Raw genomic sequence first — 14,040 nt, 5'->3', positions numbered from 1 at the left:
CTAAAATCTGTGAATAATAATGTGTCGATTTTCATAAAATTAGACCTTGAATCAATTTAGATTTTTAATTTTTTTCTTTAATGTGTATGACTTTTATATTAACAACGTCTGTAAAACTACCCCCAATTTTTAGTAAGAAACATAGAAAAGGCTGAGCAAGAGCGAGATAGCACTTTCAAGTAGGTTATAAGAATTTGAATTAAAACATATACTAGAACGAAATTTAGCTTAAGGATATGCACATGTGCATGTATAATTACGCATAGTTGCGATATAGGAACACATGTCCCTACATCATGTGATGCAAAATTACCTCCCAAAATATAATACAATGATAATTTCATTGATCATGGAGATTATTAATATTTTTTTTTTAGATATAAAAATTATGAGTGAACAAATGAATGAATGAATAAATACACATAATAAATTTATTAAATTAAAGACGTTAATATGAAAAATATATATAATTTAATATTAGCAGGATGTCGTAAGTATAAATCCGATCATTTATTTATTGCTAGAGGTGATAAAATATTTAGCAGGGGGAAATGTTCATGGATGAACATGAACAAGCCGGTGTGTTACTCGCTGTGTGCGTACTATTTATATAAGTTAAAAAATATAAAAGTAAAAGAAAATTATTTATCAAAGAGCAAAATTTACAATGTTTTTGTAGTGAATAATTGTAACGGTTTTAGGAAAAGTTTGGAGAACAATACATTTAAATTACAAAATCGTAATTATTCTTCTACTAATAATAAGGTCTACGTTAAAGGGGAAATTTATGATATAATTCCTACCTTATGTAGGAAAAAAGAAAGTAAAAGTATATCATCAAATATTATATTTTTTATTTTAAAACTACTAAATTCCAAGAATGTAGCCACAGTAGAGGAATATAAAGAGAATATCAAAAAAATTTATTTTAATTTGATAAAATGCTATCATAAAATTTTTGAAAATAACAATGGAAATGTAGAATACATTTTTTCTATTTTTAATGACGATATTATAAAAAATGTTAGTCCTTCCTTAAGGAAAAAAAAAAGAAATATGATACAAGAAATAGTATTAAATAGCTTAGACTTTTTTTTCAAAAATAATGATAATCTTAAGGATAAGTTGGACATAAATTTGTTATGTGAAAATATTAAATATAAAAAATTCCTTTATATATTAAAGTGTATAAGTTATGATAAAGAGAAATTAAAAGAAAATATTAACGTACAAAATGTTGATTATTTATTTTGTCGTTTTTTAAATGACAGAATATACTTTACTAGTGCTATTGAATTGTCTTCTTTATTTGTTTGTGAGGAGCATATGACTATTGTTACACCATTTAAAGATAACTCAGCATTTAATTGTTTAATTATATTGAAATATATATTACAAATTCAGTCTAAAAATTCCCTTTTTATGTTTCTGGACATAATGAAGTATAATCATTTAAAGAGGGGCATTTTTTGCTATTTATTCTCCGTAAATCGGCTCACAGGTAGAAATAGCTCCATAGGAACAACTCTTCATTCGTTTTTTTTTTTTTTAAATTATGCAATTACGTATTTATATATTCATTCTCGTCAATTTATGTAGTTACTATTATTATTATTATTACTATTACTTTTACTATTATTATTATTATTTTTATTTTTGTTTTTTTCTGTCTTTTCAATACCGCCACGGCTTATTTTGTTTCGGTTCACCGTTTTCACTTTTTACTTCTCACATTTCACATTTCACTTTTCACTTTGCATTCATTTCGCGTCATTTCAGTTCACTTCTTAGCGTTCTCTATGATGTCGCACCTTTTGGTACAACATCTTATTAGTACACCTCTAAGCACTATTCTTTTTTAACCATTTGAACAGGGCTTTTATTAAACTACTGGGGGAGTTTAGCAGCGAAGGAATATTTGCTACTGAATCAAGGAAGAGAAATGGAAAAAGTAAAAAAAATCGAAATTTGTAATGATGAGGAGATCAATTTTAAGAATGGGAAATGTACAAACCATATAGAGGGTCCCAGAAATAATATATGCAAGGAATATTATGATTTACCAGAAGAGATGAAAAAAAATATTTCTATCCTAAACAACATTGAAGATTTGAAAAAAATGGTAGTAGAAATAGAGAAAAATCAAAAAGAATATTGGGTTAATAATATATATAATAATGATGATGTGTACAATGTTGAATCGAATAATAATATAATAACTGTAGATGATATTAATAACCATTTGAGAAGAAAAAAAAAGAGGTATTATATTGCTATTGATGTAGAATGGAATAGAAATCAAAAGGTTAGTATTATTTCCATTGCGACGAATAACAGAATTTATATAATCGATTTACTAAACATTGATTATAATTATGTATCCCTAGTATATTCCTTTTTCAAATGGTTATTAGAAAATCCTTTTATTTACAAATTATTTTACAATTTCTCTTGTGATATGAAAATTTTACTTTCCTTTTTTCAAAACACATCAAATGGAACATATTTTGTAAATGTAATAGACCTTAAAGATCCTTTCCTTGTGTACAAAAATGATGGCAATAATTTAAGGATCGACAATAATGTAATGAATTTTGAACTATTAAATAGAAATATACTTGAAAATAGTAATGTTCTGTTATTTAAAAAAGTAATAAATAATAACCCATGTGAACTTAACAAGGAAATAAGACACAATATAAGCTACTTAGAAAGTGATATAATAACAAATTCGTGTAAATATACAAATAAGATTTATTTTAAAAGTTTAAGTGATTTATGCAAAAAAGTTTTGCAGAAAAAATTAAATAAACAGTTACAGTTATCTAATTGGAAAAAAAGACCGCTAACACGAGATCAAATAGAATATGCTGGTATTGACTCTTATGTACTTATAAAAATAGAAGAGCAATTGGTAGAAAATAATTATATTTCTATCTGCTTGTCGAATAGCAGTTGTTTAATCAATACATTCATTCAGAAGTACAAATTTAAATTATGCTCTTGGGAATAGGCGATATTCACCAAGTAACGCACAGAAAAATTACGAAAAAGTAGAGGGTAGAAAAGGGAAAGGAGGTATTCAGAATCATGCAGGTAGTTATTACATACAAGTTGTATGTTTATATGCATATGTTACAATGGTGCTCATATTTGAAGAACACTCCTAAGTTTCAAGATGGAAGAACTGTACGTACACGTAAATTAAAAAAAAAAAAAAAAAAAAAGATGAAATAAATCAAAATATATATTGCACTATTATGTTTCCCCTTCTTTAAAATTAAATGGAATAAACGAATTGGAATAAAAAAAAAAATTGGTACCGTCGAGTTTGTGTAATCAAATTTGAATAATAAAACTGGAATAATTTTTTTTTTTTTTAAATTTAGTACTTTCTCTTAGTTTTTTCCTCACTAAAGCGTATACTGAAAATTAGCACCTTATTAAATGTACATATGAATACGTGAATATAGTTTGTATGCACATGTACGTGTGCATATATATTTATGTATATAAACGTATATGCTTGAAAAAAAAAATAAAAAAATAAATCAAAAATTTTTTGTAGATTCCTTATTTATTTTATTATTATAACTTTTTTTTTTTTTTCTTTCTCTTATTTTTTGTTTTTTTGTTCAATTGTTGTCCAGTTGATCTCACCTTTTTTACTCAATTTGTGGGTCTTTTTTGTTAAAATAATATCAAAATATATAATACCATATTTTAGAAGTAAACACAATGGAAGCACTAGATCATAGATGGAATGACAGGATTGAAAATTTTCATTCGAAAATAAATAAATTACGAATTGAAATGAATGAGTTTAAGAAATATTCAATTAGTACTATTTCTTTTAAAAATAAAAAGGTATATTTTTCTAAATTGAGAAACAACACAAAAAGAAGAGAATTAATAAGTATAAATAACTACGAAGTAAAGAATAATTTAAGAAAAGCTAATAATACCACATATATTTTAAAGGACGATAAGAATAAGAAGATAGTCAATACAGTTTTACCTATATCTAAAAATACGTCTAATAAAGTTATTAAAACTAATGATATTAAAGTGTTGGAAAATAAAAATTTCGTAAAATTTAATTTAAGAAATAAAAGAAAAAATGAAAAGGTCATTAAAATTAATGAAAAGAGATGGTTAATTGGTAAGTAAATTTTTTACTTTATTCATGAAAAAAAAAAATTAGCTACGCGAATATTGTGTTTGCTGCAGTTTGTAACTGTAGGTTGTCATATGTGTGCACATATCTACATGCATAGCTTATGAGCATGTTTTCAAGCACATCTGCAAGTATATTTACAAATATATTTATATATAATATATATACATATATAAATGTATATATATATATATATATATATATGTGTGTAAGAAATTGCAAACTGGTGAAGTTGTATTTTACTCCAAAATGAGAAATTACCATGTTTCTACAATCGTACAGTGTATATGTTCGTAAACGTATTTCTTGTTATGTGTGTAATTGTCTGAATTGTTAAAAGAAAACATGAGTCCTGTATTAGTGCATTTTTATAAAATATTTTTCAGCGACAAAACACATCAAAGTTGAAAAAGTAAATGATACGGAAAAAGAGAAAATTTTAGAAAAAGCAAATAACGCAAAACATAAATTATTGTACTTAGAAGGAGAGGAAGGTATCACTAAAAAAAAAAAAAAAACACAAACAAATACAAACAAATACAAACAAATACAAACAAATACAAACAAATACAAACAAATACAAACAAATACAAAAAATACAAAAAAATACAAAAAATACAAACACATACACACAAAAGAAAAGAAAACATAACAAAACAATACAAAACAGTTAAACAGCAGTTCACATATATTTTTTCAAGTGTTAACGTATTAATATATTAGCTTTGGATGACGCAGTAATAATTCATGTATTCATTTAGCACTATGGTAATTTGTTCTTGCTTAATAGGTAACATGCATGTGTATCCTATATATTCTGACGCGGAAACTGGGTTTGAATGTATATCTCACATAGAAGATGAAAGTTTATCAAAAGTGAAAAAAGAAAATCAGGATGATGATGATATAAAAACAACAAAACATTTAGCTCAATGGAGTTCAGATGTGGTTCATAAATATCTTGAAGAGGCAATTGAAAGAACCAAGTTCATTTTTGAAAGCTCAAATATGAAATGTCGACATGAAGAAATATTTAGAAGAATAAAATCATAGCATGCAATGGAAAACTACTTATAGGATGAAGTTAAAAAAAAAAAAAAAGTGTAAAACTGTCATATAAGGAAGCGCACCATTACTATAAAACCGCACTGTAAATTTCTAAAAATGTTTACAGATACATGTGTATACATATATACTTGCATGTAGGGAATTGGAAAAAACAATAAATAAATGAAAAAGATGTTTGTAAAAAAGCATAAAGTCAAGAGTTTCTCTTTCCATGAAGCATTCTTTCTAAGCAGGTACATTTTTATTAATGTATACATACTCAAAATAGATATTAAAAAGAGTATTTCAACAAAAATTAAAACATTTTTTTTTTTTTTTTTTTTGTTTATAAATATGCTAGATGTCATCTTTATTGATTATTGTTTCTTGTTTTTTTATTTTTTTCTATAAAAATTAAATTTTAACTTTTCTTTAATGATTCGCAACACCTGGTATTATCGATATTTTTTTTTTTTTTTTTTGCAAAGTTCAAGCAAATAAAAAAAAATCGTTTTTAAATTCTATTAAATGCTTCAAAATAAGTTAAATATATATTACAATGGATATGTAAAGCATACTAAGCAAAATTTTTTCTATTTGTGCATCCTTTGTTATAGACATGCACTCTTTCTCAAACGTGAAGAAAAAAAAAGGGAAATTCTTCTATTTTTATATATGCGTTGAATCATATTTAATTTTAATTGATTTGCTTCTTCATATCTTTCACTTTTTCACTCGAGGACATTTGACAAAATCTAATTTTTCGCTTCCTCTATCCTATGCATATAAAAGAACATGCATATTATTTTACACCCTCCTAATCACTTTTCGAAAGGTTTTTACGAAAAGTTACTTTTAAATATAGAAAGAATCAAAATATAGGTAATGCGGATTCAATATATATATAGTAATAATAATCTTTTTTTGTTCCTTATTTTATGAAATGAAAAAAAAAATGATATAATTGAGCTTTTTTGTTTTCTCCTTAACCCCCTATTTTTTTTTTTTTTTTTTTTTTATTACACACAAAAAGAAATAAATAAAATACATTTTGTAATTTCCCGTATTACTAAATAATAATAAAACAAATAAAATTTCAAATATATGTTTTTTCAAAAACATTTTTGAACAAACATTATTTTTCCTTTTCCTTAATGATACATCTCAGTAGCTTTTGAATTTCACAAATTATTTCAAAAATGACTTTTACATAAATGAAAAGTAAGTATAATCTTACAAAATGTTTATATAAAAAAAATTGAAATTATGAGAAAATTTTTTTTTTTTTTTTTTTGAACATACAAGGACATTTCATGGTAAATACTAAGCAGCTCGTCAAAAGTTCTACAAATGAGTAAAATATACTGAAAAAGAAAGTAATTTCCTATTACTACATATTTTCTAGATATACACAAGGAAATTTTTTTTTTTGAAATTTCCATATATCAATTACAGAAGGACTAATCGATTATGATGTTAAAAGAACAATTTCGAAAAAGTAAAAAAAAAAAAATAAAATACAAATGAATGATAAAATATAAAAGATATAAAATATAAAACAAAAGCAAAACAATATTAAAGCTACGTGTACTACGATAAATATAAAAAATAAAAAAAAAAAAAATTAAATATTCCGGTTTTACTTGTATAATGCGTAGCACATTGCTAAATAAATATTTTAAAATTCTTAAAAATAAGGTTCAGTGATCCTATAAAATGATAAATTTATAAAAAATTTATAGTGAATGAGTATATATGTATGACCTATATAATATTATTACTATCCTTTTTTTAAAAATAAAAAAAAAATTGAACACCCTAATCAAAAATAGGAATCTTCCATGAATTAAAAATAATAAACTTTTTTTCATTTTTTAAATTTAATAATTATGTACTATATAAGAAGAGTAGGTTTCATGTAATTAAATCAGTATTTCATAGTTAAAATAAACAAAAAAGATCACGAGTTAAAAAAAATTAATAAACTTACCGTTAAACACCGTAAGAAAACGTGTAAGGAGAATGTAAAAAAAAAAAAAAAAAGAATAAAATACATTGCTGTAATTTATGAAAGAATTTAATAACAATGCAATGAGGATACAAAAAAAAAAAAAAAAAAAGATTTAAACATTAAAAATAATGCTAAAAGAGCAAAATGAACTGCTTTTAAAAAAAGAAAAAAGAAAAAGTTAAATGAAGATAATAGGAAAATAATAGAATAAAAAGTTACATGTATGCATATACAATGTATATATTTACATATAATAAATACATGGAAGTTTTTGTTTACCATTATATAGATGTAATCTTTTACATAATTTATATGTATTTTTTTTTTTTTTTTTTTTCTATTTTTTCCATATTCCTTTAAGAATTTTCCATCAATAAAATTTTTTTTAATGAACCAAATATATTCCATAAAAAGTACATTTGCATTATTGCACATTTTTTTTTTTACGTTGTGTACAACGGAGTACGAGCTAATATTTTTTATTCATTTATTCTATTTTTTAAAATATACATTTATAGGTTATTACACCTTATGTCTTGACAGTTTTTCATAAGTTAATTTTTCATAAGTACTTGCTCACTAGATGCTAAAAATATTTTCTCCTAAAATTTTCCATATCTTAATAAACTAAATGTAAATTCTATAATCATATTAAAAGCTGACTTTGTAAATATATACAAACGCACGTAAGTGTTTGTATTTGTACTTAAATACGCCCATATATATATGTACTTATATATAAAAATGTACAAATATGTACAAGTATATATAAAGGTATGAATATACATAGAAGTATACATAAATTCATTGTATTATATTTTTTTTTTTTTAATTTTATTTTGGCGAAGTTAAATTAATAACATAAAATAAAGAAATATTTATAAAAGATAAAAAAAAGAAAAAATTAGGCCTTTTTTTTTTTTTTTTTAATTAAAATGAGTAATCAAAAAGAAACAAAAATTAGAAATACAGGAAAATGTAACTATGCTAAAAAAGAATATAAAAGTAACTTTTATTCGATTAATCCGAAAACTCAAAGTAATGCAAATGATAAAGTAAACAAATATAAGGAAAGAAATAACAATGAGAGGGGGTATACTTTTGAAAACTTTAATGAAAATTTAAAAAAAGAACGAAGTGTATTAAAAGAAGGCATCCAAAATATTAAGATTAATGTTAGTAGAAGTAATAGTAGTAATAGTAATAATAAGAATGTCATTACAAATAATTGTAACACTAATGTAAAGAGTAATCATATAAGTAGTCTTAATAAGAACAGTACCTCTTGTACCATGAATAATATCAATAGTAACAAGAACAAAAATATTAGTGATAAAGGAATTAAGGTTCAAAGAAGTAACAACAACAGTACTAGTAGTAGCAATAATAATAGCTATTGTGGAAACGGTATCAAAAGGGGAAACAATGAAAAAGGGAGATATGAAAGATGGGGAAGAAAAAACACAAACTATTTTAATAGAGCTTATACGAAAAATGATGTTAAAAAAAAGCACAACACATTCTTAAATAGAAATTTAACAAATTTTTTTGACAGCAGAAATTGTAATGATAACAACAATAAACCTTTTCAAAATGTTAGGAAAATACCCCATAATAAAATGGAGAAGGGGAGAAATGGCTCAAATCATGTGAATAACGTTTATTCAAATAATAAAACGAAGGACGATAAAAACATGGAAGCTAATGTGAATAACACAAATAATTTATGCTCTAAAAGTAACAATAACTTAGTAGGAATCTCGAAGGATATACCTTTATGTAATGATTCAAAAGTAAGTAGCAGTAATGATATAAATTTTACAGGTGAGGTACGTGATTCGAAAAAAATGAACATGATATCTAAAAAGAGTTCTGTAAAAAATGAAAGTAATAGAAGAGAAGATAAAGTTGTACATACTGAAAGGAGGGATAGAGAATATATTAAAAGCAATAATTGTGATATAAAAGTAAATGAGGATAAAAGTTTAACAAACTATGAATTAGATAAAAAAGAAAAAGGAAAAATAGGGATACATGATGAAATGGAAAATACGAAAAATGAAAATATTAAAAAACCGGAAGTGGAGAAGGACAAAAAAGATGGAAAATGTAGTAACGTAAAAAATATGAATACAGAAGAGGTATATAATAATAGTCGTTTAAATTCAGGTTCCATTAGGATATTTAGTACTAACAGTATGAACATTAATTCGGGTAGAAAAAGCGAGGACACAAAAGAGAAACCTTATAATAATGAGAAAACAAATGGCAATAAACTCACAAACAATAATAGTAGTAATAATATTAATAATAATAATAGTGAAAACTATAAAAGAATTTCAGTATATAATAATAGTAGGAACAACACAAACTTCAAGAAGGACTTCCGAAATAATAACACGAGCACGAATAATTCAAATAAAAAGTATAACGGTTACAGAAATATAGGGAATAACAAAAAAGTTGAATGTAGAAACAATAATGATAACGGCAAAAGTTTTGACTTTGATACAGCTTGCGATAATTTTAAGAGTAGCGAATATTATAAGAATAATGAAAGTATAAAAAATAGGAAAAATTACAAAAATGGCCATAATTATATTTGTAAAACAAAAGATATCCATAATAGTAATGAAAAAAAGCATAAAAATAGTAACGAGAATAGTGTATGCACGAGTAGTATCAACAACAGTTACAAAAATATTGATAGCTATCGGAAAAGTAATAATGGTGTCTCAAAAATGAATGATAATACTGTACAAAATATTGATAACTGTAAAAATTATAACAACAAAAATAACAGTTATAGCGGTAATAATTATGGACACAATGGTAGTAATGGTAATAATTATGACATTGGTGATACCGTTGATAAGAATAATGATAACAAAGGTGTTAACTGTGGTGGTAAAAACAGTGATAACAACGATAGTAACAGTGATAATAACAATAACCGTAACAAGTATATTAATAGTAGTAAGCACACTTATAACAGGGCTGATAACAGTTACGAGGAAATCCATAAGGACAATAGTATGAATAGGAATAATCACCCTGTGTCACGTGATGAAAGTGGAAATAACAAAAATTTTAATTTTAAAAGAAATAATTTTAAAAATAAGGAAGAAATATCAAATATAAAAAAATCAGACACAAAATTTATTAATGAGGAAAAATACGGGAAAAAAAATAATGAAAGTAACTATTTTAAAAGAAGTGATAATATGAATAACGATAATAATAAAAAAATGTTACACACATTTAATAATAGTGGTAATAATAATTATAATAAAAAGGTAAATGATAACAAAATTATGAATAATAAAGAATCAAATCATTATGAAAAAGAAAACAGCTGTGCACCAAATGATTTAAGTGACGTGAAAGTAGATGAAACAGATGTTTATAAAAATAGTTCCAATCATTTAGTTAAACGTGGAGAAAATGTGTCTAATAAAACCATATGGGCTACTACTAATGAGAATACTGGTGAAAACATGTATGAACACATTAATGATAATAATAATCACATTTTTAATAGGAACCTTGATAAATGTAATTATGCTAATAATGGTGTAAATAATACAAACAGTAATATGGTTGATAACAGTTTTAAGAATAAAGAAAAAATTGTGAATAATATGTCTGATAATAGTAAGTCTGATCATACTAATATGGATAATAGTAACATTCCCAGTAGTAAAAAGGTGGATAAGAGTAATAGAGACCATAGTAAAATCAAGGAAAACAGTGACACAAAATGCATAATAACAAAAGAGGGAAGAAAAAAGGAATATAATACTGAAGATTGTTTAACGAGGGAGAAAACAAAACATATCCAAAATATTAGAAGATATAATGATGAAGAGATGAACAATTGTGAATGCGTTAAAAATGATAATTATAATATCACAGATAGAAGTGAGGATGAGGAAGTTCAGGGCAATATATTAGCAAATAAGGATGATAAAAATATGAAAAATATAAGTAAGAATGATTATTGTAAATATCCAGAAGATAAAAAGAATCATTTAATAGGAAAGAGGGATGAAAAGAGAACTAATAATACAGGAAAGTCTAGTTCTTTTAATTTCAAACAGTTCAAAATATGGATTGGTAATAGATATAATAAATTATTAGAGGCTTATTTAGATCAAGAAAATAGAAAGAAGAATGGTAATGAAGTATTTCAGGATGAAATAAAAATGTATGAATTAAATTCATGCTATACCGACAATATTAGGGAAGAAAGTAATAATGATAACATAACAGAAATAAGTGAAACTTCAGAAAAAAAATGTAATAATGAAGGTACCAAATTTAATAAAGATAATTCAAATTTTCAAGTAAATACAAAAGGATTAGATGAAAGAATAGTTATTAATGGAAATAGCAGTGATTATTCAAATGTATTAAATAAGATCGATTATGTAGATAATTCTGTTAATGCGAACTACAGTGTAACGAAGAATAATTATATCATGAGTTCAAAAAATTCTTCGAATGCATTATTAATTAATAATACATGCACACATAATGAAGAAAATAAATATTATAACAGAAAAAATAATTATCGCTCTTATAATCAAAAGAAAACCGTACCACCATTCCATAAAAATTCTTCGAGTAACTACAAAGGTTCTTTTTTAAGTTTTTCATCAAATAAGAAATATGATAATTCTAAGAAAGGAGATGATGCAGTTGCAAACTCAAATTTTTATGGGAAAAAAAATAACACTATTTATAGAGACAATCAAAATGAAGAAAGAATAAATGATTATAACTTCAATAAAAAAGGATACTACGAAAAAAAATCAGCAGACAAACGATTGGGCAATAATAATCTAATGGGTAAAAAGATAAACCATAATAAGAATCAAATGAATAATAATAATAATAATAATAACGTATTTTATAGGAGAAAATATCAGAATTATGAGCAAAAGGGTGATTTTGTAAAAAATGAAGTGAATAATGATACATATTATAAAACAAATAAGCAAACAACATCATGTCAACAAAATAGTAAGATGAGCAACAGACGTACAAAATTAGTAAATGAGCGTTTTCATAAACGAAATAATTCCAGCGACATGGACAATATGAATGATACGTTTTATTCTAGTAAACATAAGATAAATAATAACACCGTACTTCGAAACACCTCGGACGTTTCATTTATGTATAATTCTAATAAAAATATGGATAATAAAAAATCGAATGCAACTTATTTAACTTCAAAATAGGAATCAAAATTTCTTTCATAGTTCAACAACATCAACAACGAATGTATATGTGAGAAAGGATATCAAATGTTAATATTAAAAAGTACGTGTAAAAATAAATAAAGGTACAGAATTTTATAAATGATAATATAACTGTTAGATGCGGCTTACATTTAGAACCACGTGGAAATGTGTAGAATTCCCTTTTGTTCATTTACTTATTACATATATACAAATATGTATATATGGGTGTATGCTCATATATGTACACATATATATATCTATTTCTGCTTAAATAGAAGAATCGTTCATATTAAGTGGCATGCTATAAAAGTGGAGAAATCGTAAAAGGTACCATTCCCTGTTAACAGAAATGACAACATCAATAGAAATGAACTAAACAAAAGTAGTGTTAACAGTCTTAAGATGTGTAAGTGAAAAATGCAAAACATATATATATGTGTATATAGCAATAAAGTAATAACAACAAACAGATCGAAGCCTAAAATAAGCAGTACGAACGATGAAAAAATTACAAAAGCAGAATATCCATATACATTATTATTAAAACCGTCATGTTTTCAAAAAGAAAGAAGAAAAATTTTGAACAATTTAACAGTTACAATTAGTTCAGAACTACTGAAAAATTGATGTTTTTTTAAATATATAATTCTTAAGATATACACTCTAAACAATATTTTATTATTTAAAAAAAAAAAAAAAAAATTAAAAGCTATTTAAATTCCAACTAGCTAAGAAATTCACTTTTTTTTTTTTTTTATTAATATATTAACAGTTCATAATTTTTTTTTATTTTTTTGTCATTATTCATAGTAGTATCCATTTCATCTCTGTGTTTATCCATTCGTTAATATATATTTATATGTATATATTTGCATGCTTTCTCATTTTTTTTGTACATATTTTTTTCAATATTTTTTTCCATTTTGTTTTTGTCTTTGTTTTTGTTTTTTTCAATAAAATCTTTATGTTACTACATATTTTTTCACATTGATCATATTACAACTACACGCTCACATTATATACATTGTCTGGTTAAGTAGCACCATATATCATTTTTTTTTTAAATAGTTAATTGCACATATTTCCTTATTTTTTTTCTCATATGTTAATATATAGTAAAAAAAGAAAGAAATATTTTTTATGAGAATATTAATTTTCACATATTATATATGAACAGTAAATATTGTACAAAGTAATGGCTTTTTTTTTTATGAACACAAAAAAAAAAAAAAGCTAAAAAATTAAATAAAAAAAAAAAAAAATAATTCTAAATTAATATTTTTTCTCTTGTCATGTCTCTATTATTAACAATTAAATTAATTAAATTTATTTACGAAATAAAATTTTCGAATTCTTAAAATTTTAAAATTTTACATTTGGAAACCTTTGGTGTGTACAAATATGTAAAACAAATGAATTTAAAAAATAGGGTTATATAAGGGTAAACGCATTTCCCATTTTTATTTTTAAGTCATAATACTTCATATAAAATAGATTGCAAAAAATATATTACACACTAACTTTTTATTTGGGTATTATATTTATGCGTAACTCTA

At 24.0% G+C, this 14,040-nt stretch overlaps 3 protein-coding genes across 3 annotated transcripts; all 3 read left to right on the top strand.

Annotated features, from left to right (window-relative positions):
* Nucleotides 1-453: 453 nt before the first annotated feature.
* On the top strand, nt 454-3,013 carry MKS88_003570 (3'-5' exonuclease; the record flags this gene model as incomplete). Its single annotated transcript, XM_067216672.1, has 2 exons — nt 454-1,501; nt 1,875-3,013. 2 exons carry the CDS (start codon nt 454-456, stop codon nt 3,011-3,013), a joined length of 2,187 nt encoding a protein of 728 aa, XP_067072383.1.
* Nucleotides 3,014-3,738: 725 nt separating this feature from the next.
* On the top strand, nt 3,739-5,230 carry MKS88_003569 (uncharacterized protein; the record flags this gene model as incomplete). The annotated part of the gene is made up of 3 exons (XM_067216671.1): nt 3,739-4,162; nt 4,564-4,671; nt 4,968-5,230. The coding sequence occupies 3 exons, from the start codon at nt 3,739-3,741 to the stop codon at nt 5,228-5,230; spliced, it is 795 nt and encodes a 264-aa protein (XP_067072382.1).
* A 2,940-nt stretch (nt 5,231-8,170) lies between these two features.
* On the top strand, nt 8,171-12,481 carry MKS88_003568 (uncharacterized protein; the record flags this gene model as incomplete). Its single annotated transcript, XM_067216670.1, has 1 exon — nt 8,171-12,481. One exon carries the CDS (start codon nt 8,171-8,173, stop codon nt 12,479-12,481), a length of 4,311 nt encoding a protein of 1,436 aa, XP_067072381.1.
* Nucleotides 12,482-14,040: the final 1,559 nt, after the last annotated feature.

Source organism: Plasmodium brasilianum, chromosome 11 (assembly GCF_023973825.1).
Source record: "Plasmodium brasilianum strain Bolivian I chromosome 11, whole genome shotgun sequence".
NCBI lineage: Eukaryota > Apicomplexa > Aconoidasida > Haemosporida > Plasmodiidae > Plasmodium > Plasmodium brasilianum.
This window is presented reverse-complemented; position numbering and strand designations above follow the sequence as displayed.